We start from the raw sequence: 27,276 nt of genomic DNA on the forward strand, positions 1-27,276 counted from the left end.
GAAAATTGGATTATCTGAAAGAGATCTCGAGGCCCTGACAGAAACATTATATCAAAGACGTGTGTTCAACACTGATCGCGTCTTTGTTTCCAGTGATTAAATGTGCTGCCGAGAACAGTCCTGGGCTGATGGGAGTGCAGGCACTGTCTCTAAATGACTGACCTATCAACGCCCCCCTCTTTCTGTCTCTCTTCCCATACTTTCCCTGAAGTTCTACACAGAGGTGTACTCTAAACCCCCTTCCCCAGATAATCTCTCTAACATTGTGGAACCTGTCAAAAAGTTGCGGTAGAGTGTGTGCGTGTGAGTGTGCGTGTGAGTGTGAGTGTGTGTGTGGGTGTGTGTGTGGGTGTGTGTGTGTGTGTTATTTAGAGACTCACCCCCACGCCCCCAAAAGGCAGTAGCAGCAGCAACAGTCTTGTTTTTGGTGTCCAGAGAGATGGCAAGGTTAGGCAGTGTTGGGGGAAGCAGTTGGTGGTGTTAGATGGGGTTGGGGGCGGTGTTGGACAGGAAGGGAGTGGTGTTGGACAGGGTTGGGGGGTGGGTGGGCAGGGAGTGGTGTTGGACGGGGTTGGGGGGTGGGTGGGCAGGGGGCGGTGTTGAACGGGGTTGGGGGGGCAGGGGCTTGCACACGCTGTGATGCTGCCTTATCCTCTGAACAGGGAGCAGAATTTACAGAAAATTCCAAGCCCCAGAGGAAAGCCGAATAAATCATCGATTAACCAAATAATCAATTATCCGAACAAAATTGTGCCCGCCTATCTCGTTCAGATAATCAAGGTTCCTCTGTATTATGGTTGATCTGGTTGCGGGCTCATCTCCATTTTCCTGACTACTCCCATAAACCTTGACTCTCTCTGTAAACAGCAATTAGATCATACCAAGTATGGGTGCCAGTACCCAATTAATATTTTCTAAAAAAATAACCATATCTAATATTTCTACTGGACGATGTTTAGAACCTTGTTGGCACTTCTGTGCTAATCATTAACACTACAGATAAGACAATGTTGTGAGTCTGATCTCTTGAGTGGGGCAGATTGTATGGTTCTCAACATAAAACCTTAAAAAACAAGAAGGGCAGATGGCCTATTCCATCATTGAAGAAAATGATGTCTGTTCTGGTTATGATGTTGAATCTAACTTCCTGCTGCCTGCCTGCTTTAAGCTGACTCCCTTGTACATCAAAAGTCTCTCTAACTCAGCTTTGAATATATTCAAAGACAGAACCTCCATTATACTCTGGGGAAGAGAAGTCCATATATCAGTTAGCCTCAGTCAGAAGAAACTCTTAACTCACCTCCCTCATCTATGTCCATGTTTCAACATTTCCCATGATTTAGTCCATGGTATGCCAATATTACATATCAAATATGCAGCGAAAGCAAGAAAAATGTAGTTATAACTGTCAGGTCCAGGGCATTCAAGTTTAAATAAACATAAGAGCATTAGCTGTTCATCATCATGCTGTTCATTATTGTAATATAGCATCATTGCCACAATATTCTACAGTGTAACAGCATACCTGAGGAAGCATCAAGTGATTCATAATGAGCTGAGAATCCCTCAACAGCTAGACTTGAATCAGATACAAAAAGAAGGCTCATCAAACTGCCACTGCTGGTCACAGAAGGAGGAACAGACCTTCCACAGAACCTAGAGTTTGTGAAAATGTTGACTTTACTATCAAGAATTTTAATTTTCTTCAATAATTAAAGCAAACATATCACTTTAAAACCAATAATAATTTTCATTTTCCATAATCACTAAAAAGGTTTTTTTTAATCTACCATGTGAACATATAAAGGGTTGGTTGTTATGCGGGAAACACACAAGAAGAAAAATGTGTTATGTCACAAATGGCAAGATACAAGTTTCCATGCTTTGCTGTGGAAATTCATTCAAGGCAAGCAAGGCTTTTTACCAAAAGAAAACAGGGAGGTCTGGAAACCAGTTTAAGACTTGCATGACAAACACTTAAGGAATTTGTCTTACGCCAAGCAATTGCAAGTGACAGTTATTAACGGTAAGGAGAGACTGTTCCATTCTCCCAGACTTTGGTTGTGGGTAAATTATTGGAGGTGATTATAAAAGATAGGATTTATTGACATTTAGAGAGACAAAAATTGATTAGAGATAACATGGGTTTGTGTGCGGAAAATCATGTCTCACAAACTTGATTGAGTTTTTTGTGGAAGTTACCAAAAATGTCGATGATGGCAGAGCAGTAGGTGTTGTTTATTTGGATTTTAGTAAAGCCTTTGACAAGGTTCCGCATGGTAGACTAATTAGTAATGTTACGTCATACGGCATTCAAGGTGAGCTTGTCAACTGGATACATAATTGGTTAATGGCAGGAGACAGAGAGTATGGTGGAGGTTTGCTTTTCAGACTGGAGGCCTGTGACCAGCAGTGTTCCATTTGGATCGGTTCTGGTTCCTCTTTTGTTTGTCATTTATATAAATGATTTGGATGAGAATATAGAAGGCATGGTTAGTAAGTTTGTGGATGACACCAAAATTGGTGGCATTATAGACAATGGAGAAATTTTTTAAGATTACAAAAGTACCTTAATCAAATGAGTCAATGAGCTGAAATATGGTAGATAGAGTTTAATCTGAATAAATGCAAGGTACTGCATTTTGGTGCAACAAACAGGGCTGGGACTTATACAATTAATGGTAGAGCCTTGGGTAGTGTTGTAAAACAGAGGGACCTCGGGATGCAAGTACATATTCTTTAAAGTTTGTGTCGCCTATAGACAATGCGGTTAAAAAGGCATTTGGCACACTTGTCTCCATTGCTCAGTTCTTTGGATAGATACGTGAATAGGAAAGGTTTGGAGGGATATGGGTTAGGAGCAGGCAGGTTGGACTAGTTTAGTTTGGGATTATGTTCAGCATGCAATTGTTAGTCTGAAGGGTCTGTATGACTCTATGACTCTAAATACCATTTTTACTCCAAATAATTAAAACAAATTTGAAAGGCAAACAGAAGTCTGTTTAGTTGCTTCCATACATAAGTTGCTGAAGTTCCTGCCCATTAAATTCATTATTATATAACTTTGAATGCTGCTTTCTGGTGAATTATTATCCACTTAAGAATAGAATTTCAGTTTAATGGCAAAGCAAGATACAATACAAACGATTTTTATATCGTCGTTGTCTACGGGAATAGTGCCAGAAGACTGGAGGATAGCGAATGTGGTCCCCTTGTTCAAGAAGGGGAGCAGGGATAGCCCCAGTAACTATAGGCCAGTGAGTCTCACTTCTGTTGTGGGCAAAGTCTTAGAGAGAATTGTAAAGGATAGGATTTATGAACATCTGGATAGGAATAATGTGATCAAGGATAGTCAGCATGGTTTTGTGAAGGGCAGGTCATGCCTCACAAACCTTACTGAATTCTTTGAAAAGGTGACCAAGGAAGTGGACGAGGGTAAAGCAGTAGATGTGGTGTATATGGATTTTAGCAAGGCGTTCGATAAGGTACCCCATGGCAGGCTAATGCAAAAACTACGGAGGTATGGCATTGAGGGTGCATTAGAGGTTTGGATTAGGAATTGGCTGGCTGGAAGGAGACAGAGGGTAGTAGTTGATGGTATAGGTTCATCTTGGAGCGCAGTTACTAGCGGTGTTCCACAAGGATCTGTTTTGGGACCATTGCTGTTTGTCATTTTTATAAATGACCTGGAGGAGGGGCTTGAAGGCTGGGTGAGCAAGTTTGCGGATGACACGAAAGTCGGTGGAGTTGTGGATAGCGAAGAAGGATGTGGCAGGTTACAGCGGGATATAGATAAGTTGCAGAGCTGGGCAGTAAGGTGGCAAATGGAATTCAATGTAGCTAAGAGTGAAGTCATTCACTTTGGTAGGAGTAACAAGAAGATGGATTACTGGGCTAATGGTAGACTACTTGGTAGTGTGGATGAGCAGAGGGCTCTTGGTGTCCATGTACACAGATCTCTGAAAGTTGCCACCCAGGTAAATAGTGCTGTGAAGAAGGCATATGGTGTACTGGGCTTTATTGGTAGAGGAATTGAGTTCCGGAGTCCTGAGGTCATGTTGCAGTTGTATAAGACGCTGGTGTGGCCTCATCTGGAGTATTGTGTGCAGTTTTGGTCGCCATACTATAGGAAGGATGTGGAGGCATTGGAACGAGTGCAGAGGAGGTTTACTAGGATGTTGCCTGGCATGGTAGGCAAGATCGTATGAGGAAAGGCTGAGGCACTTGGGGCTTTTCTCATTGGAGAAAAGAAGGTTAAGGGGAGATTGATAGAGGTGTACAAGATGATTAGGGGTTTAGATAGGGTTGACAGTGAGAACCTTTTTCCGCTAATGAAGTCAGCTGTTACTAGGGGACACAGCTTTAAATTAAGGGGTGGTAGGTATAGGACAGATGTTAGGGGTAGATTTTTTACCCAGAGGGTTGTGAGTTCATGGAATGCCCTGCCAGTAGCAGTGGTGGACTCTCCCTCTTTATGGTCATTCAAGCGGGCATTGGACAAGCATATGGAGGTTATTGGGCTAGTGTAGGTTAGGTAGGCTTCGGTCGGCGCAACATCGAGGGCCGAAAGGCCTGTACTGCGCTGTATTTTTCTATGTTCAAACTAAGCATTGAAAATAATTCAATGGCTTATTGCCTTCTTTTGGGTTTTGCTTCAATGTAATTACATTTGCTCAATATTTCTAGATTCTCCTTTACACCTGATAAGACAGTCACAAAGAGATAGAGAAGTACAGATTTTTCCTATTCCCACTTAAGATTTTTACTCCACGTATGGTGAAATTTCCTACCCAAAGTTCATTCCTCCCCATCTTATGTCCTCCAATCTGACCATTGCCAAATAAATTATTTGGATGAGCTGTCTTGAAGAGAGCTGTCGTTTCAAATGAGTGAGGAGGTTAAACCCATTGTTTTAAGACTTGTACGTTCAGAAGAATTTAACTATTAGATTATAAAGGATTTCCTTCACTTAGAATCTGTCACAAACAAAATTAGATAATGACAGTATACCAGTATGTCCCAAAGGGATGAACCAATAATTCACAATTTAGTACCATGCTGACAAATGGTGGATAATAGCATCTCTGTTTTAGAGGCATTTAGCAATGTTGAATACTCAGGAAATGTGATTCGTTAATAGGGTCACCAGACTCAAAATGTAAACACTTATTATTTCTTACCTTCCTATTCGCCTACCAGAAGTAATGGTACCATTATCAAACACTTCGACATAATCCTTGGTGCAGTTCATGTGATATTCAACATTAAAGAAATCGAATGTGAGACGAATTATATATCCAGGCTGCACTGAAATATGCCAGATACATTTGGCACCATGTGGATAATCGGTTGGATATCCAGGGCTACTAATGATACCTGCTGGTTTTGTCAGAACCTCAGTACATCCTACAAAAAATATATACTTTTTCATTGACTGTTCCAACAAGAGAGACACAATGATAAAGTACTTTTACATTCTTAGTTCTGTCAATTCTGATCATTCTATCACTTTCAAAATATAAAATGTTCATTTTATTTCAAATAAAGCAGTGAGGGTCCAACAGCAGAATGTAATCAGGCTAACCCATTTATACAAGAGTTTACATCAGACCCCCTAGACTCAATAGGTTCTCTGCAAATTTCAAGCTACACAGACATTTTAGTCATAGACAAAATATAATTTATGTTTATAGTCTATTATAATAGAAGCCTGTATATTTATAGACCTCAAGGTCAATATAAGAAGCAAAATGCAATCTACATTCATATATTCTCAAACAAGTCAGTTTAATAATGACATTACTTAAAAAAAAAACTTGGAATCCAACTTCAGCCTATGGAATATATTAACTATGTCATGTGGAGAAATGAGATCTTGAGTGTGAAACTAATTAGAATGTCAAATCCAGCATACTAATTCATATAATTTCTATAATTTCTGCAGACCAGCAATGCAATATCCTGACAATTGGCCAGTTTCTCTCTCCTGCAGAACTATTCTCTGGTTGTGGGAAATATGAGCAGTCCATACTTATTGCCAATCCCTTTTGACCTTCAGGGCATTGAGAGTCAGCAATGAAGTGTGAAACTGGAGTGACTTAGATCAGACACATTTTGGGTTGTCAGACTGCCATTTCTGCAGGGGATACTGGAATAGTGGTGCTGGAAGAGCACAGCAGTTCAGGCAGCATCCAATGAGCAGCAAAATCGACGTTTCGGGCAAAAGCCCTTCATCAGGAATAAAGGCAGTGAGCCTGAAGCATAGAGGGGGGTGGGGGTGGGGAAGAGAGTAGCATAGAGTACAATGGGTGAGTGGGGGAGGAGATGAAGGTGATAGGTCAAGGAGGAGAGGGTGGAGTGGATAGGTGGAAAAGGAGATAGGCAGGTCGGACAAGTCCGGACAAGTCAAGGAGACAGTGCTGAGCTGGAAGTTTGAAACTAGGATGAGGTGGGGGAAGGGGAAATGAGGAAGCTGTTGAAGTCCACATTGATGCCCTGGGGTTGAAGTGTTCCGAGGCGGAAGATGAGGCGTTCTTCCTCCAGGCGTCTGGTGGTGAGGGAGCGGCGGTGAAGGAGGCCCAGGACCTCCATGTCCTCGGCAGAGTGGGAGGGGGAGTTGAAATGTTGGGCCACGGGGCGGTTTGGTTGATTGGTGCGGGTGTCTCTGAGATGTTCCCTAAAGCACTCTGCTAGGAGGCGCCCAGTCTCCCCAATGTAGAGGAGACCACATTGGGAGCAATGGATACAATAAATGATATTAGTGGATGTGCAGGTGAAACTTTGATGGATGTGGAAGGCTCCTTTAGGGACTTGGATAGAGGTGAGGGAGGAGGTGTGGGCACAGGTTTTACAGTTCCCGCGGTGGCAGGGGAAAGTGCCAGAATGGGAGGGTGGGTCGTACGGGGGTGTGGACCTGACCAGGTAGTCACGGAGGGAACGGTCTTTGCGGAAGGCGGAAAGGGGTGGGGAGAGAAATATATCCCTGGTTGTGGGGTCTTTTTGGAGGTGGCGGAAATGTCGGCGGATGATTTGGTTTATGCGAAGGTTTGTAGGGTGGAAGGTGAGCACCAGGGGGGTTCTGTCCTTATTACGGTTGGAGGGGTGAGGTCTGAGGGCGGAGGTGCGGGATGTGGACGAGATGCGTTGGAGGGCATCTTTAACCACGTGGGAAGGGAAATTGTGGTCTCTAAAGAAGGAGGCCATCTGGTGTGTTCTATGGTGGAACTGGTCCTCCTGGGAGCAGATACGGTGGAGGCGGAGAAATTGGGAATATGGGATGGCATTTTTGCAAGAGATAGGGTGGGAAGAGGTGTAATCCAGGTAGCTGTGGGAGTCGGTGGGTTTGTAAAAAATGTCAGTGTCAAGTCGGTCGTAACTAATGGAGATGAAGAGGTCCAGGAAGGGGAGGGAGGTGTCAGAGATGGTCCAGGTAAATTTAAAGTCAGGGTGGAATGTGTTGGTGAAGTTGATGAATTGCTCAACCTCCTCGCGGGAGCACGAGGTGGAGCCAATGCAGTCATCAATGTAGCGGAGGAAGAGGTGGGGAATGGTGCCGGTGTAATTACGGAAGATCAACTGCTCTACAAAGCCAACAAAGAGACAGGCATAGCTGGGGCCCATACGTGTGCCCATGGCTACGCCTTTGGTCTGGAGGAAGTGGGAGGATTCAAAGGAGAAATTGTTAAGCGTGAGGACCAGTTCGGCCAAACGAATGAGAGTGTCGGTGGAAGGGTACTGTTGGGGACGTCTGGAGAGGAAAAAACGGAGGGCTTGGAGGCCCTGGTCATGGCAGATGAAGGTGTAGAGGGATTAGATATCCATGGTGAAGATGAGGCGTTGGGGGGCGGGGAAACGGAAGTCTTGGAGGAGGTGGAGGGCGTGGGTGTTGTCTCGAATGTATGTGGGGAGTTTCTGGACTAGGGGGGATAGGACAGTGTCGAGGTAAGTAGAGATGAGTTCAGTGGGGCAGGAGCATGCTGAGACAATGGGTTGGCCAGGGTGGTCAGGCTTGTGGATCTTGGGAAGGAGGTAGAACCGTGCAGTGCGGGGTTCCCGGACTATGAGGTTGGAAGCTGTGGGTGGGAGATCTCCTGAGGTGATGAGGTTCTGTATGGTCTGGGAGATGATGGTTTGGTGATGGGGTCTGGGAGATGATGGTTTGTTTTTATTTCTGCAGGGGAGTCAACAGCTTTCATTACCAATTTTCTATTATTAATTTGTAGATTTATTGATTCACAACTCACTGTGATGGGATTTGAACACAAAAACTTCTGGATTTAGCTCATACACATGATTACTAGGGTATAGAATTCTAGAGTCATAAGGTTGCATTGCACGGAAACATACACTTCAGTCTAACTTGTCCATGTTGATCAGATTCCGAAATTAATCTAGTCCCATTTGCCAGCATTTGGCCCATATCCCGCTAAACCCTTCCTATTCATGCACCCATGCAGATGCCTTCTAAATGTTGCAATTGTACAAGCCTCCACCATTTCCTCTGGCAGCTCATTCCATGCACACACCACCTTCTGCATGAAAAGTTGCCCTTTTGGTCCCTTTTTTATATTTCCCCTCTCAACTTAAGCCTCTAGTTTTAGACTTCCCGACTCCGGGGAAAAGACATTGATTATTCATCCTATCCATGTCCCCCCATGGTTTTATATGTGTGTATCAGTTTCAGGTGCATGGGTTTATAAGCTCAATATCTTATTGCGTGCTTAGTCCCAGGAGAGTTCCACACCACCTTGCAATTTTGAATCCACTGCCGCCAAAGTATTAAAGAATGTTAAAACTAGGGAAAGGAGCATAGATTACAGAAATGGAAATGTTTTAAATTACCTTTTTCAGCTGATCCATACTTGGCTTGAAATCCAAGGCTATTTATTTTAGAGTCTGTCTTGAACTTGACAAACATTGACCTCTGCATTGATTGAACTATTGGTGGAAAGTTGGTACCACAATATTTACCAATTAGTGGAGAGTCTATCATCGAGCCATCTTTCACCTGGTAACAAACAGATTCTTTTCAGGTTCGCAACTCATTTGGAGAAGATATGAATAACTCTTCCAAGAGAAAACCAATTTCTTCAAATAAAGACATAAAACACTAAAATGCATGCCAGGAATCCAAAACAGAAAAATTACTAAATGACAACTGCTTCGTTAAATGTATTGAAAGCATTGTTAGGTGCCTTGGGCTATTTAACTATGTTAAAAATTTATACTAATGTAATGTAATTTTTTGTTGTATAGAAGTGAATTCAGGAGGTGAGAGTGTGGTGCTGGAAAAACACAGCATCAGGAATGAAGGGCTTATGTCCTTTGATCCTTTGATATTCACTGTGTCCAGGCGATTTAAACAGGAGCCTCCTGAATTCAGGAGAAAGTGAGGACTGCAGATGCTGGAGATCAAAGTGGAGAGTATGGTACTGGAAAAGCACAGCAGGTCAGGCAGTATCCAAGGAGCTGGAGAGTCAACGTTTCGGGTAAAAGCCCTTCATCAGGAATGAGACCGTGAACTGAGCGGGGTGGTGAAATAAATGGGAGGGGGTGGGACTGGGGGGAAAGTAGCTGAGAGTGCGATAGGTGGATGGAGGTGGGGGTAATGGTGATAGGTGGGAGATGAGGGTGGAGCGGATAGGTAGGAAGGAAGATGGACAGGTAGGACAGATCATGAGGGCGGTGCCAAGTTGGAAGGTTGCATCTGGGATAAGGTGGAGAGAGGGGAAATGAGGAAACTGGTGAAAATCACATTGATGCCATGGAGTTGGAGGGTCCCGAGGCAGAAGATGAGGCATTCTTTCTCCAGGCGTCGGGTGGTTAGGGAGTGGCAATGGAGGAGTGTCCTTGGTGGAGTGGGAGAAGGAGTTGAAGTGTTCAGCCATGGAGCGGTGGGGTTGGTCGCTGCAGCCCCATCCCGGCTTTATGTCCAACCCCATTGCATACATTTACCACAGGCTCCAAGTTGCAAACGGCTCCCGCACATATTGTGCAACTGCGGCCTGGATCCTCTGTTATCCTGGGATGTCAGGGAGCACATGTCAGCTGTGGGCTCCTTAATGGCATTGCTGAGCATAGGTGCTGCCTGTCACTGATTGGCTGCAAGCACTAACTCAGTAGATCCTCAGCCAGCACCCCACCAGGCACGTGATTCCAAGGAAACATGCTCTGGTTGCCTTGGCACTGCCTAATTGGCTTGAAATTCACTGGGCCTTCCTGGAAGGAGAAATTGTGTGCCTCTTGCTGACTGTTCACTTGGCAAGTGAGATGCCATTGCCTCTACAAGATTCTACCTTCTCTGTCTGAAATATTTACCTTTATCTTTCAGATGTTCATTAGTGTAATGTTCAATAGATACGCACAACAAGGCACTGAAAGGGTAAAAATAACTGCTCATGAACTGAGAAAAATGCTGAAAGGACAGTTATTTTAGCTATGTGTTCTATTCTTAGTTAGCCTATCTGTCTGGGTTCTCGTATAAAAGATTTTGTGTTTCAACTGATCAACGTGCTTCTGGTGAATGTCTGATTATTTCTGAGGTTTGGATATTAACCATATATGTCAAGAATAGTTTCATCTATTGTTTCATCAAAGATCTTTGCTCCCATACCTCCACATAGTCATGGTTGCAATTTGTAGCATTCTGAATATCAAAAGAAATGAAGTTGAGTGTGACCACTTGTCCTTCTGGCTGGTTGATAACCCACTCACAGGATTTGTCATGCGGATAAGGGTTAGGATAATAAGGAGACTCTATCACTCCATCGCCATTCAGTGTGCCACCGCATGCTGTGTAGAAACATCAGGAAACAAGTTAGAAACAGTGAAAAAGCAGAGCATTAATGGAATAAAGATTGCAGCTGAAAATGAGTTACTGGAATTCTTTTCCAATGCCTCAGTAGATTATGCATTGCTCATTTGTGGAAAGGAACCACTGATTAGGCAGTTTCCAGACTTCCTTCCACCCCTCCCCATTGTGCGTGAAGTTAATTTATTCCAGTTGAGATCACTGTACATTCTCCCAGTGGTGTTGCTGGGATGGGGCATGGGGAAATCAGCCATGGGCTCCATTCTATTCTTCTTCAATGGGCTGTTGGAACACGTACATGCACGGGTGTTGACTGAAATCAGGATAAGGCAAATTGATAGTGCAAAAGTAAAAGTATCTAGTTCTAGCAAAGACACTTTGCCTATCATTATAAATCTCGAACTGCATGTATTTATATTGTCAGAAATGAAAAGTATATTTGGATATGACATTTTCTCTTAAAGTATGTAGTGACATGCCTTTCCACTGAGCAATTCTTTAACTTTGGAAATTTCAACATCCGGCTTAACTTATTACATTCTCTTTCCTGAGTTAACAGTCCTGCTTTGTCTCACTTAAGCACAACCTCCATGTAAACTCTCAAACCATACCCTTGGCATCCTTTGATTTTATTCTTCCATGGGATGTGGGTGTTACAAGCTAATCAGGATGCATTGCTCATCCTAATTGCCTTTGAGAATGTAAGGTGAGCAACATTCTTGAACCACTCCGTTCCTGTTGTAGGTTTTAAATTGCCGTCTTCCAAACTTAGTGTACAGTGCTTTTATGGCCCTTGATTTCCATAGTTTCTTATACATGTCAAATGGTGTCTGCTTGCTACGGCAGCAATGGCCAGTGTGAACAGCAAGCCTCCTCAGTCTGTTCCTTTTTCATTGTTCATTTCTTTTTGCCTCTAACAAGACATGCTCTTACAGATTCTTGCTTCTGATGGAATCTTTAACTGCTGGATGAGACAAGAATATAAGCTCTTTCTAGCTCACGCTGCTGCCCCTGTGCTTCTTGATTTGATTTGATTTGATTTGATTTATTATTATCACATGTACTGAGTGAAAAGTATTGTGTTGTGTATTAACCAGACAAATCATATGTTACATAAGGTATGGAACAGAATGCAGAATATAATGCTATAGCTAAAAGAAGGTGCAGAGAAATATGAAATCTAATTTATGAGAGGCCCATTCATAGTTCTGATAACAACAGGGAAGAAGCTGTTCATGAATCCGTTGATACGTGTTTTCGATTTTTTGTATTTTCTGGCCAATGGAAGAGAGTATAATCAGGATGGGAGGGGTCCTTGATTAAGATGGCTACTTTCCTGAGGCAGCAGGAATTGTAAACAGAAGAAGGCTGGTTTTTGTGATGGACCTGGCTGCATTCACATCTCACTATAATTTCTTGCAGTCTTGAGCAGAGAAGTTGTCAAACCAAGCTGTGATGTATCCAGATAGGATGCTTTTTATGGTGCATCTATAAAGATTGGTAACAGTCATTTTGGACATGCCAAATTTACTTAGCCTTCTGAAGAATTTGAGGTTTTGGTGTGCTTTCTTGAGTGTAGTGTCAAGTGGATGGACCAGGATAGATGTTGGATGTTTACTCCTGGACACATGAAGCCCTCAACCATTGCCACCTCAGCACCATTGATATAGATAGGAGCTTGTCCTCCACTCTGTTTCCTGAAGTCGAGAGGCTAGGCTTCAGCCGAGAGTGCTATTTCTCAATTGTTGGTCTTTCCATGAGTTTCTGCTGATATTTTTTTTAATCAACACATTCAGTAATTTTATTACACAACTCTGGAAAATTTGGGACTTGATTCTGGGTCTCGTGGCCCAGTGGTATGGACATTACCATTGCATCAGGAGAACCCATGATGAGTTCTGCTGAGATGCTTTCTAGCCAACCTGCTCACAGCTTCTTAAAAGCAACGAACTCACTTCATGTTCTGGAAATTTCTTCTCTTGAATCCAAAGGAATTTTTCACCACTTACCTCATGGTTTTATGAATGATGCACATCACTGATTAACATATGATATTTGTGGGTAGGGGTTTGCAACCACCTTTCCTTAACTGGGCCTAAAGGCCTAGTAGAAGATCAATCATGAATCAGTCTTAACAATATGTAGTTTATAGTATGGCTGCAAATAGGTCCAACTTACATCAGTAAAATAAACAAAAACTGAGGAGACTTTTAGATATAGGTATGAACTTCACAAGATCTGAAGATGTTCTGCCTTATTCCCACTCAAGCTAGCATTGATTAGCAGATTGATTGGAGCTTAATGCAGGCTCCAACATTAATCTTTCAAACCCATTACCGTATGCACGTGAATGTTGCTGAACATCTATCTTATGACCTCTTTTTTTTACTTCTCATTTCATGGGATGTGGTATTGCTTGAAAAGCCAATATTTGCTGCCCATTGCTAAGTGACTTTGACTGAAAGCTCATCAAAAATAAGCCTCTCTCTGATTGCTTCCACAGATTGCTCTCCACACACACCCTACTTCCCCTTCCAAACCCTACTTCCGCCTATATTTATGCTGAGTGAAACTCTCTTCTTTTTCAATTACAACTACACTCTCAAAATTTCTACTGCCTAGCCTTTGTCCCCTGTTTACCACAACATTTTTGCAGCTATGGATCTGCTCAGCTACACCCTTATCTCTACCATTGATCACCTCACATCAACCAGAACCCTAGCCATTCTTTGATATGGTCCGATCTCTGCTCCCTTACTCAAAAGACAGTCTTGAATAGATATGGTGCATAATTGATTGAGCAATTTATTGCTATATGTAGTTGAATCACTAAAAACATTATCATATTGTTCTCTAAAAATAAACTAAAACTATTCATTATACAGGATCATTCTGGAGTTCAAAGGTAGCTCACAATTAACCAGCCAGCTCCCTTCCTGTATCCCATGTTGACTGACATTGTAAGTCGTTCCCTTCCTTCAGGTGCTATCCACCTCTCCTTCAAATCTACTGACATTATATTGCTTGCTAAAAAAAAGCAAATATTTCACTCCCTCATCTGTGCAAACTATCAGCTCATTTCCAAACCCTAACTCCTGTGCAAAGGTGTTGAATGTGTTGTCAACTCCCAAATGAGTGCTCATCTTATTGGAATTCCATGTTAAATTTTTTAAAATCATCATTCCCTTCATCTAACCTTTCCACAATGCCGTAGCAAAGTCACAAATGATATACTAGGTCACTCTAACCAAACAAAACTGTCCATCTTCATCATCCTCAAACTGTCCACAGCCTTTGACGTGGTTGATCATATCATCCAATTCCACTGTCTCCACCATTATCCAGGTGGGTGGGACTCTTCCTGCCTGGGTCTCTTTTAGCCATCTAAATGTAGCCAGAGAATAGCCATCAATGCGACTCCTCTAGGGTCGCTGAAAGAACTATCATCTACTCCCTTCTATTTCTCATTTGGATATTGCCAGTCTACAGCATCAGCTCGGAAAGCAGTATCAGTTTCCACATGTACATTGTAGACACTTGGTTTTACCTCTCCATCATTTTTCTTGACCACATCCCCCACACCCTGCCTGCCTATTTGTTGCCAATCTGATATTTGAATGAGCAGAAATATCCTCCAATGAAATTTTTGGAAAATGTAAACCATTATCTTGGTTCCCACTGCAAATTCCACTCTCTTGCCTTGATTTCTAGAATCCTAGAATTATTACAGCAGAGAAGGAGGCCATGCATCCTGACAAGTCCATGCCAACTCGCTCTAAAAGCAAATCAGCCTGGCCAACTCCTTACTTCTACAACATAATCTTGTAATCTGTTCTCTTCAGATAATTATCTATCAGCCTTTTGAAAGCCATGAAGTAAATCCACATTCAGCACATTCTCCTTCAGTGCATGTCAAACCCTAACAACTTGCTGTGTAAAAAGGTCTTTCTTTATGTTGGCATTGATTCTTCTGCCATTCACATTAAAATCAGTGTCCATTAGTCAGCAACTACTCCACCAATGTGAACAGCTTCTCTCTATCTACTTTGTTCTGATCCTTCATGACTTTGATTCATCTCCTGGAAACAGCCTGATCTTAAATCTCTGAGCCCAGAAAGGCTGAGATCCACAGGAACACCGATCAAAAGGTAATTGGTGAAAGGACCAAAAGCTGCATGAATGATTGGGAACTGGAACCCACTATCTGGAAGGGTGGTAGAGGCAGATGCAGTCATAGCTTTCAAAAGGGAATTAAATAAGTAACTGAATAGAAAAATAACTGCTGCAGGGAAAGGGTGAGGGAGTGGGTTAAGTTAAGTTGTTCTTGCAGAAAGCCAGACCTAACACAGCAGGTCAAATGCACTCCTTTTGTGCTGCAATTATTGTATGAACTAAAATATTTGCAATCTCAGTGTGATATTTGTCCCAGAATAATCTTTCAACTGTATATCTGTGTTGTCACAAAATCCACCTATTTCATCTCTGTCACATCAACCAAACCCACGTCTGCCTAAGTTTTCTGCTTTTGAAACATTCATTCACCTTTTGTTTTGTTAAATCTTCTGTCTTGACCATTCTAAAATATTTCTGGCTGGACTCTAATGATTATTCTTAACCTAATGTTTGCCAAGATTATTTTACCCATGTCCTAAATTGCATCAAATCTAGCTGATTTACAAGTCCCATTTTTGCTTGTTGAGATGCAATGACTTGCAATCCAGCAAAGCCTCAATATTAAATTTCTCAAACTTGTTTTCAAATCTCTCCATGGCCTCACTCTTTTTTCCACCTTCAAGATATTCTCTATAACTTACTCTATTGATCTAGCTTTGGCCATCTGTCCAATATTCCCTGTCTAGGAGGTTTTGAGGACGGGTCACCCAACCTGAAACGTTAACTCTGATTTCTCTCCACTGATGCTGCCAGATCTGCTGAGCTTTTCCAGCAAGTTCACTTTTTGTTTCTAACTGAAAGAATCTGCAGTTTGTTTGGTTTTTAATTTCCTATGCTGCTCAGATTTATACTTTGCTTTATATTGCTTTGTGAAGTTGTTGGGGATATTTTATTATCTTAAAGGTGCTGCATAAATACAAATTCCTATTGATGTAAAGATCATGGTCAAAAAATGTTTTTAGACTCAAAGACATACAACATTGGCTATGATAAGGTACGTTTTCAGAATGGAGTCATTAGTTTTGTGCAAATGAAGGTTTTCTTTTACAGCTAGACCAATACTCAAGAGTGTTAGTAAAGTAAACTTGGGTATACTTTGTCCTTTGCTTTCAAGGTAATTAAAACTGTTATTAACTGTTGCATGCATCAAAGATTTCTACCAGGGCATATGGTGAAATGGCAAAATTCTGAAGGATAAATACCCAAACATGCACACGGATTTACTATTTATGTAATGGTTTAAATAAATAATTTGATATACGTTTACTACAGGAGACTGGTTACCAGTACTTTAGGTGAGGTTCTTTTTTCTTCGAGATCTGAATTGCTCACTCTGGTATTCAGAGGTATTCGCATTATCGGCTGTGAAGCTTCCAATTACTCACAGGGTTGTTGCACTCATATATGAACATTAGAAAGCATGGACAGGGAAACAGTAAAACAATTCAATTTTTAAAATATGGCAAATTGACCAATTCTGTTTTCCCAAAAGGAGCTATGCTCAGAGAAGCATCCCTGTCCCAAAGGATGCAAGAGCATTGACTTTACCCATGCAAGTTTATATGTGTGACCTTTTTCAATTAAAACTAAAGTATAATGTTCACTAATCAGTGCTTCTCCACAAAGCATTGTTCTTCTCTACCTCCCTGTGTAGCTATGTAGCATTTATGCAGTGTAACTTCTGTGTTTTTTCCTTCTCACCTGTTTTCTTATATTGTAACATAGAACACAGAAACAGGCTCAAGTAGTCTTTGCAGGGTTTTTCTCCCCCAGAGGCCTGCTTCCATGTCTTTGTCCAAGGATTTGATTCCTTGCATTTATGTTTTTTTTTCCCTCTCTGTCTTACTGTTGTGTTTTACCACTCAAGGATAGATTGAAAAGGAATGAAAATCATACAGTATCTAAGATGGTTGACAATTCATTCCGCAAGATTGTAATCCTCCGCACAGGCTGGAGAGGAAAATCTAATTCCATCTGGTTCTTCATATTCACTTTGAAATTCTTGGGATTAGACAGGGCACAAAGTTTGATTCCTAGATGCTGGGAAATAATGTTAGGGTTGAACAAAGTTGCAGTGGAACACTGCCTCAGTTGCACTACATCTGATTTTTGAGGCAATCAGTTAATTTGTTCATTGTACTTGGACATTTTTGAATTTTATGTGGGAGAGTTGGTGTCCTTCCCTGTGAATGCCATTCTTGGAAGGCCTGAGTACAGTTGCTAAGAACTGACAGTTGTGCCATCAACACCTTTCAAAGGGCTCCAAATTTAACATAAAGACAATGTTTCCACTTGGCGATTAATGAACTTTGCTACAACTTTGCCTGCTCTTCATTTAATCATTCAATGAATGTGGACATCATTAACTAGGCCAATGTTTATACCCATCCATAATGACCCTGGGGAAGATGGTGGTGATCAGTCATTGAACTGCTCCACCTTATCTCACAAATACACTGAATACATCTCAAACGGTTTAATTTGAATTCTTATTCAAGCTGATCCTTTAGATTGTATGATGCATAACCACAGCCTCCAATATCTCTGTAGATTTGAGACATACTGCCAACATTCATCACTGTGGATGAAAACTCAAAACTGGGAATCAGAGGAAATTGTCTGCTGGTTGAGACATAGCTAGAACAAAAAAGGAAGGCTGGAGTTCTAAGAGTCTAATTATTTCAGTCCCAGGACATCATTGCAGGAGTTCCTCAGGGTAGTGCGCTAGGTCCAGTCCTCTTTAATGGCTTTATCAATGACCTTCCCTCCATGCTAAGGTCAGCATTCAAGATGTTTTTAAAGATTTAGCAATGTTCAGTGCCATTTGCCACTGAAACAATCCAGCTCCGAATGCAACAAGACCTGGACAATATCCAGGTTCTGGCTGATATGTAGCAAGTAACATTTGCAGCATGTAAATGCCAGGCAATAACCATCTTTCAGCAAGAAAGAATCCAATCGTCTGCTCTTGATGTTCAACAGCATTACCTGTTATCACACCCTTTGGAAATTACCATTGATTAGAACATAACTGGATCAGCCACATAGATAAAATAGTTACAAAACAGGGTAAAGCTGGAATTGTGCAGCAAATAACTCTCCTTCTGACTCCTTAACATCCTGGCACTCTTTTCCCAACAGCACTGTGGATCTCCCTATCCTCCTTGGAGTGCAGTTATTCAAGAAGGCAGTTCACCATCACTTTCTCAAGGGCAATTGGGAATGGGCAACGTTTGGCTTAGACTGCAGTGCTTGTACCACATGAATGAATAAATAACCTGGAATCATTTTATGCATTAGGGAATACCACAACATCAAGTGGAGCTCAACCTGAGCTTTTTATGCCACAACAAATCAATACCCAATTGAGTTACATTATACTTGCAAGAAATACTTGGTACATATTCTGTTACATCTATAGCATTTTAGGACTAATACATAGAAGTAAAAGAGAATCCTTACCAACTTCATATAATGCAAGAAAACCTCCTTTTGAGGTAGAAACATCTGCTTTAAATTTAATCCACATTTTGTTACCACTTGTGGTAATGGGAGCAGGGAGAGTGGAACCACAGAACTTGCTGATTAGAGGATCCATCTCTGTTCCACCATCATGAACCTAAAATCCAAATAAAATTAAGTGAAAGATCAAAAATATTTTTCATAAGGAAAGTGCTTCAGTGGTTCACCAGAATGGGGACTGGTCATCGTCCAAATCACAATAACCGAAGTGGGTCATTGGATCAACAACCAATGTTTGACAGACACTTGTTAATACTTGTAGCTCTCAAATAAAAGCCAATTACTTTGAATGTTGGAGATTTGAAATAAAAACCAAAAGTGTTGGAGACACTCAGTAGATGGAAAAACAGAGTAAATGTTAGAGTCCAATACAGCTCTTCCTCAGAACATACAGTATCCATAACAAATAAATCTTTAAACAAACCTTTTAAAATGATTTGATCTTTAGGCATCCTTGCTTGGATTCCTATTGAAAAACCTATTGAGCTCACCAGATATCAAGCCATGGATTAAATATTGGACTATTCCAGGAGCTGGAGACTTTAAAAACTGGGGATCTCCTTTGCTTTCCATACCTATTCATAGAGTTACAGAATTATAAAGTACGACAGCATAGAGACAGGCCCTTTGGCCCAAACCGGTCCATGCCGACCAAAATGTCCGCCCACGCTAACTCCATTTCCCTGCCCATGGCCCATATCCTTCTAATCCTTTCCTATCCATGTATTTGTCTAAATGCCTTTTAAATGTTGGTAATGTATGTGCCTCAACCACTTCCACTGGCAGCTCATTCCATATGAACACCACCTTCTGTGTAAAAAAGTTGCCCCAGGTTCTCTTTTATAATTTCCCCTCTAACCTTAAACTGATACCCTCTAGACTTTGATTCCCCAACCCTGGGAAAAAGACTGAGTGCATTCACCCTATCCATGCCTCTCATCATCTTATACACTTCTATAAGATCTCCCTCCGTCTCTTATGCTCTAAAGAAAAATATCCTAGCTTCCCCAACCTCTCCCTATAACTCAGACTATTGAGTCCTGGCAACACCATTGTAAATTTTTTTGAATTCTTTCCAGTTTGAAATCAACTCAGTGAAAGTAAATGCTGCAGATTAGAGTCAAGAACGTGGTGCTGGAAAAGCACAGCAGGTCAGGCAGCATCCAGTTTAATAACATCCTTCCTATAGCAAGGTGACTAAAACTGAACATAATACTCCAAGTGCAGCCTCACCAATGCCCTGTACAAGTGCAACATAACTTTGCAACTTCTATACTCAATGCCCTGACAAATAAAGGCCAGTGTGCCAAAAGCCTTCTTCACTGCCCTGTCTGCCTGTGACCCCACTTTCTGAGAACTGTGAACCTGAACTCCAAGATCCCTCTGTCCCATTACACTCCTTAAGGCTCTACCATTCACCATGAAACTCCTACCTTGAGTTGACTTTCCAAAATGCAAAACCTCACACTTATCTATATTATCTTATTATTCATTCAAGGAATGTGGGCATTACCAGAAGGGCACTTATAGTCTGTTCTGACCTTCTTCAGTTCAAGTAAAGGGATGGGCAAGACCCAGCATAGGGATTTTCAATTTCTTGTGCTTTATTCAAACCCTTCTTATGCTCTTACATAAAAAGGGTAAATGTTGCCTGGTATATAATTAGATAAGCTATTCTGTCTTTTAGATTGAAGAGTTCAGTTGCAGACAAGGCCAGTTCCTTAATTAACATTTTCTTTTAAAATTCACTCACAGGATGTGGGCATCAGTGGCTGGACCAGCATTTACTATCTGACCCTGACTGCCCTTCGGAAGGTGAACCACAGCAGTCTATTTGCTGTTTGGTTTAAATGCTATTAGGGAGCAAATACCAGTATTTTGATCCAGCAACATTGAACAAATGGCGATATATTTCCAAGATAGGATGGTGAGTGGCTTGGGAGAGGCAAGTGCAGGTGATAGTCTTACCACAGATCTGTTGCCCTGTCCTTCTAGGTAGAAGTGGTCATGGGTTCAGAAGATGCTGTCTTAAGAGCCTTGGTGAATTTCTGCAGTGCATTTGTAAGATGGTACACTGTTGCTACTGAGCTTCTATGATGCTTGTAGTGTTTGAGATGTGGTGCTAATCAAACGGGCTGCTTTGTTCTGGACAGTGACAAGCTTCTTTAGTGTTATTGGAACTGCACCCATCCAGGCACTGTCCAAGCATTACTAAGTTAACAGTTGTTTTGTTATTATCACAAATTCTCTCCCAGTATTTTAAATGCACAAGCACTGACATAGATATACCCAGTTGCAAGGGATTAGTTAAACAGTCATAGAGCTGTTAGCAGTTGTATCACTGTCAATCATGAGAATAAAGAACTAGCAGTGGAACAAATGAAAACCATCATTCTTAAAAAAGAGGAAAGAAAGTGAATCCTCTTGACTTCAGGAGTCCAGGATTCCAGAGGTTAGTTTTTGAAAGGGCAAATTACTCAGAAGCATCAACAACATGTGATGGTTGTGGAATAGGAGAGCAATCGTTATTGGAGATTCAATCATGAGAGGAGCAGACAGGAGACTCTGTGGTTGCAAATGAGACTCCCAGATGGTGTGTTGCCTCCCAGGTGCCAGGGTCAGCCTTGTCCCAGATTGAGATTACAGGGTTCTGAAGGGAGAGGATGAGCAGCTAGAAATTGTAGTACACATGACATCGGTAGGGAAAGGGAAGAGGACCTGAAAAGGGAATACATGGATTGAGGCTGGAAGCTAGAAGGCAGGACGAGCAGAGTAACAATCTCAGGATTTCTATCGGTGCTACGTGCTAGTGAGGATAGGAATAGAGAGCGAGGGTAGATGAACACATGGCTGCAGGGCTGGTGTAGGAGGGAGGGCTTCAGATATGTGGATCACTGAGATACCTTCTCAGGAAGGTGGGATCTGTACAAGAAGGATGGGTTGCACTTGACCTGGAGGGGCAACAATATCCTGGGTGGGAGGTTTGCTCAAGCTCTTCGAGAGGGTTTAAACTAGATTGGCTGGTTAGGTGGAAATCTGAGCTATGGATCAAATGATGGAGTAGGTAGTGAACAGTCAGATACAGCATGCAGAGAGTCTCTGAGGAGGGATAGACACTTGATAGGGCAAATGTGCAGTCAGCGTAATGCATTGAAGTGTGTCTATATTAATGCAAGAAGTATCAGGAATAAGGGTGATGAACTCAGAGCATGGATCAGTACTTGGAACTATGATATTGTGGCATTAAGGAGATTTGGATATCACAGGTGCAGGAATGGCTGTTGGATGTTCCAGGGTTTAGATGTTTCAAAAGAAAAAGGGAGGAAGGTAACAGAGGTAGAGGAGTGGCATTTCTAATCAGGGATAGTATCACAGGTGCAGAAAGGGAGAGCTTCCAGGAGGGTTTATCTATAGTCATGTATTCCTGATGAAGGGCTTCTGCCTGAAACGTTGATTTTCCTGCTCCTCGGATGCTGCCTGAACTGCTGTGCTTTTCTCTTCTGCAGAAACTGGTTTCCAGCATCTGCAGTCATTGTTTTACCTTATCTACAGAGTCAGTATGGGTGGAAGTCAGAAACAGGAAAGGAGCAGACACTTTATTCGGAGTTTTCTACAGACCCCCCAATAGCAACAAAGACAGGGAGGAGCAGATTGGGAGGCAGATTTTGGAAAAGTGCAGAAGTAACAGGGTTATTGTCAAGGATGACTTTAACTTCCCTAACATTGATTGGAACCTACATAGTTCAAATAGTTACGACAGTGCAGTTTTTATCAGGTGTTTCCAGGAAGCGTTCCTGACACAATATGTAGATAGTCCAACTAAGAGGGAGGCCATATTGGATTTGGCCCTTGGCAACAGATCTTGGGAAAGCATTTTGGCGATAGTGATCACAAATCCATGACTTTTACTATACTCATGGAGAGGGATAGGAGCAGACAGTATGAGAAAGTATTTAATTGGGGGAGGGGGAATTACAATCCTATCAGGCAGGAATTAGAGTGCCTAAATTGGCACTAGATGTTCTTAGGGAAATGCAACACAAATGTGGAGGTTGTTTAGGAAGCACCTGCTGATAGTGCAGGACAGGTTTGTCCCACTGAGGCAAGGAAGGGATGGTAGTTTGAAAGAACCTTGGGTGACAAGGGATGTGGAATATCTCGTCAAGAGGAAGAAGGGGAAGCTTACTTAAAGTTAAGGAGGCTAGGATCAGACAGGGTTTTAGAAGGTTACAAGGTAGCCAGGAAGGAACTGAAGAATGGACTTAGGAGAGCTAGAAGGCGACATGAAAAAGCCTTAGCGGGTAGGATTAAGGAAAACCCTAAGGCATTCGACACCTATGTGAGGAACAAGACGATGGCCAGAGTGAGGGTAAGGCCAATCAGGGATAGTGGACGGAACTTGCGCCTGGAGTCAGAGGAAGTAGGAGAATTGATGAATACTTTGCTTCAGTATTCACTATTGAGAGGGACCTTGATGTTTCTAAGTACAGTGTGAAACAGACTAATATGCTGGAACAAGTTGATGTTAGGAAGGAGGATGTGCTGAAAATTTGAAAAACCTAAGGAAAGATATATCCCTTAGGTCAGACAGGATATACCCTAGGTTACTACAGGAAGCGAGGGAAGAGCTTGCTGTGCCTTTGGTGATGAGGTTTGCGTCCTCACTGTCCACTGGAATAGTGCCTGATGATTGAAGGGTAGCAAAAGTTATTTCCTACTTCAAGGAAGGGAATAGGGATAACCCTGGGAATTATAGATCAGTCACTCTTATATCAGTGGTGGGCAAAATATTGGAGAGGATTCGGAGAGACAGGATTTATGATTACTTGGAAAACCATAGTTTGATTAGAGATAGTCAACATGGCTTTAGCAGGTCATGCCTCACCGCTGCCGCAGTGCATTCCACACACCCGTTGTGAGGCAGGTCATGCCTCACAAACGTTATTGAATTATTTGAGGATGTGACAAAACATGTTGATGAAGGCAGAGCAGTGGATGTGGTGTACATGAATTTTAGGTAGGCATTTGATAAGGTTTGATTAGGTAGGCATTTGATATGGTAGGCTCATTCAGAAAATAAGGAGGCAGGGAAACCTGGCTGTCTGGATACAGAATTGGCTGATACAAAGAAGACACAGGGTGGTAGTAGGTGGAAAATATTCATCCTGGAGCTTGGTGACTAGTGGTGTTCCACAGGGATCGGTTCTGGGACCTCCTCTTTGTGATCTTTATAAATGACTTGGATCAGGAAGTGGAAGGGTGGGTTAGTAGGTTTGCCGATGACACGAAGGTTGGTGGAGTTGTGGATAGTGTGGAGGACTGTTGTAATGGGATTGACAGGATGCAGAACTGAGCTAATAAGTGGCAGATGGTGTTTAACCTGGAAAAGTGTGAAGACATTCACTTTGGAAGGTCAAATTTGAATGCAGGATGCAGGATTAAAGGCAGGAGTTTTGGCAGTGTGGAGGAACAGAGGGATCTTGGGGTCCATGTCCATAGATCCCTCAAAGTTGCCACCCAAGTTGATAGATTTATTAAGAAGGTGTATGGTGTGTTGGCTTTCATTCGCGGGTGATTGAGTTTAAGAGCCTCAATGTTATGCTGCAGCTCTACAGAGCCCTGGTTAAACCACTTTTGGGATATTATGTTCAGTTCTAGTTGCCTCATTATAGAGAAAGTGAGGACTGCAGATGCTGGAGGTCAGAGTCGAGAGTATGATGCTGATAAAGCACAGCCGGTTAGGCAGCTTCCAAGGAGCAGGAGAATCGATGTTTCAGGCGTATGCCCTTCATAAGCACCACACTCTCAATTCTTGCTTCATTATAGGAAAGCTGTGGAAGATTTGGAGCGAGCGCAGAGGAGATTTCCCAGGATGCTGCCTCGACTGGAGGGAATGCCTTATGAAGAAAGGTTGAGGGAATTAGCGCTTTTCTCATTGGAGTGAAGAAGGATAAGAGTTGTAGAAGATATTGATAGGATAGATAGAGTCGACAGCCAGAGACTTTTTTCCATGGCAGAAGTGTCTATCACGAGGGGGCATAGTTTTAACGTAATTGAAGGAAGGTTAATGGGAGATGTCAGAGGTATGTTCTTTACACAGAGAGTGGTGGGTGTGTGGAATGCACTGCGGCAGCGGTAGTAGAGTCAGATATATTAGGTACATTTAAGTGACTCTTCGATAGGCACATAGAAGATAGTACAATGAAGGGTATGTAGGTTAGTCTGATCTTAGAGTAGGGTAAAAGGCTGGAAAAACATTGAGGGCGAAAGGGCCTGTACTGTGCTGTACTGTTCTATGTTCTCAACGTGAAAATGATTATACATGAGCAGGGGGAACACTGACAAAACTTTCTTTACTCTTTGTTCACAAGATCTGTTGTGTTTTTTGTTGAACCATAACCATTTAATGTATTTTTTTCTGAATACTTCCACTAGTTGCAAAAGGCACAGGGTTGCTGGCTCAAATATGCAAGGTCTCTTACTTAGCCAATTCAAAATCACAACTGGCAGATCTACTGAAGAAAAAATAAGCTGGTTTCCTTCAAGTTTAAGGTGGTTTACTGCAGAAAACTGAGTTTCTGGATAATAGTCGATCAAAAGTACCACAAGGCCATCACCTACCCAAACGTTTGTGACATAGTTACCACTAGGATCAGAGAATGAATTATAATTCTTGCACGATTGCACTCTCTGATACATAAACATGGACTCAAGATATATGGCTCTTTGTATATCTTATCTGACAGCCTGCTGCAGGCCCCATCTGCAATTAAGAAAAGAGGCTCTCATCTTATTCCTGTGTGACTGTCAATATATTAACACAAATAAATATTCTTTTTTGTGCTAATTGATGCTTTAAAGTTGTATAATAGATGCCAAACAACTAATTATAATGAAATAGCATAAACACCATAACATAATAAAGCAACTAATTTGTTTGAAAAACATTTTGAGACTAATAGAATACTCAGAAGCTAGCTGTACCCATAACATTTCAACCAAGGGCAGTTACACTGATACTTCTGTAAAGGAGCTGGTGTTGGGCTGTGGTGGACAAAGTTAAAAATCACACACCACCAGGTCATAATCCAACAGGTTTATTTGAAAGCACTACTGCTTCCAAATAAAGCTGTTGGACTATAATCTGGTTTTGTGATTTTTAACATTATATTCATAATTTCTCTTGTGTTAAACTGCAAATTAACATTTCATTGACTTGCTGTCTTACTTCGCCAATCGCTGCACAATTTTGACTACACTTAGCACTATCGAAAATTTGGAAACATAATAAGCTAAGGATATACATCACAGGATAGAAGAGTTGGAACTATTGGTGAATTCTTTTATTTGTACTGTAAGGGATCACTTTCCTTTTAGAAACACCACTCTAGTGGAAATAATAAAATGCATTATTCAGTAAGGATTTGGCTTTCTGGGGGATTTATCACATCATTTCCACAGCCAGGCTCAAAGAACATTAAAAGATTTTTAATACACTATGCCGATTGGACATGAGTAAAACACTTCTGCAGTAAAAGATGGAATGTCTGTACCTATACTGTTCTATTCCCTGCTCAGCCCACTTCATCCAGATTCAATGGAGGGAGAGGGGGCATGCAAACCATCATTGAGCAGAGTGTATGTAAGCCACTAAATCAAACAAAACACTAATATGCAGTCTGTAGTAATTATATCAATTGGAATACAGTACAACCTCGATTATCCAAACAATATGGGCGGGGAGTATTTTGTTTGGATAATTGATCGTTCGGATAACTGATCTGATCGTAAACAAGCGGTGATTTAAGTGCCAGTTAGCGAACATGCATCGGTTATCCGGCAATGCACGCCATAATGCCATTTAACTGATAACTGAATGCTGAGCTGCCTAGTGCCGTTTCTAGGGTACCTTGAGGTCTTGTTTGGATTGTCTAAAATTTGGATAATTGAGGTTCGGAGAATCAAGGTTGTACTGTATTTAAGTGGAGATCTTAAAAACGTTATCAATATATTGCTGTGATTTAATTTTGAAGCAAATTCACCGATGGTTTTCAGTCACTCCTATCAAGACAGTTATTTTATTTAAAGAAACCTTTTATGGAATCACAATGTATTGTTTGGCCACAGGTCAAGTCATGGAAATTTTCTGAAACAAGTTCAAAGGAATAGACAGTCTTCTAATCAGATTAGATTCACGGATACAACAGCTCTGTGCCTAAAGGATAAAGTACTATAATTTTTAAAAGTGCTGGTAGCTATAATGCGTTTCGTTCTCTGCAGTAATCCGCCCCCAAACACAAATGTACAAACTTTAAAGTAAAGCTTGACTTCTTTTTGTGGGAAACTATGCATTTGATTATGTGGTGTCCCTCCCGGATTTGCAATGTGATTCCTTCCACTGCATTATTATTTTGAGAAGCGCAGGGATCCGTAATGCTTTACCAGATGCAAACTGCATAAAGAAGCAATCAAACTTTGCTGGTCTCAAAACGAGCTATTATTTTGCATGATTATTGGAATTAGTCATTTTTAAAACTGAGCTCAAGTAAGTCCACAGCAATTCTTAATCTGAGGTCAATACCAGTGAATTCACTGGCTGGTTGGTAGGAAAAGAATGTGCCTCATAAGAATGCACTCAGTGTTCTGTTAATACTCACATTTCATTGTTACAGCAACTGCAATTGGTTTGCTAAATTATCTATCCACATTTCAGAGCACTTATGGCTGAAAGTCTATGAAAGCATACTTGTAAAGTGTATGGGAGGCATAAT

General features: G+C 41.7%; 1 protein-coding gene across 1 annotated transcript in view; it reads right to left on the bottom strand.

Moving 5' to 3' along the window:
• The window catches only part of cubn (cubilin (intrinsic factor-cobalamin receptor)), a 295,475-nt gene that overhangs the window by 212,712 nt on the left and 55,487 nt on the right, over positions 1 to 27,276 (bottom strand). Inside the window, exons 14-18 of the mRNA XM_072574987.1 lie at positions 18,446 to 18,602; positions 10,613 to 10,791; positions 8,842 to 9,007; positions 5,181 to 5,406; positions 1,526 to 1,656 (exon numbers count right to left, since the gene is read on the bottom strand). Coding sequence (XP_072431088.1) covers positions 1,526 to 1,656; positions 5,181 to 5,406; positions 8,842 to 9,007; positions 10,613 to 10,791; positions 18,446 to 18,602 — 859 coding nt within the window. The remainder of the gene's footprint in view (positions 1 to 1,525; positions 1,657 to 5,180; positions 5,407 to 8,841; positions 9,008 to 10,612; positions 10,792 to 18,445; positions 18,603 to 27,276) is intronic.

This window comes from Chiloscyllium punctatum, chromosome 8 (assembly GCF_047496795.1).
Source record: "Chiloscyllium punctatum isolate Juve2018m chromosome 8, sChiPun1.3, whole genome shotgun sequence".
NCBI lineage: Eukaryota > Metazoa > Chordata > Chondrichthyes > Orectolobiformes > Hemiscylliidae > Chiloscyllium > Chiloscyllium punctatum.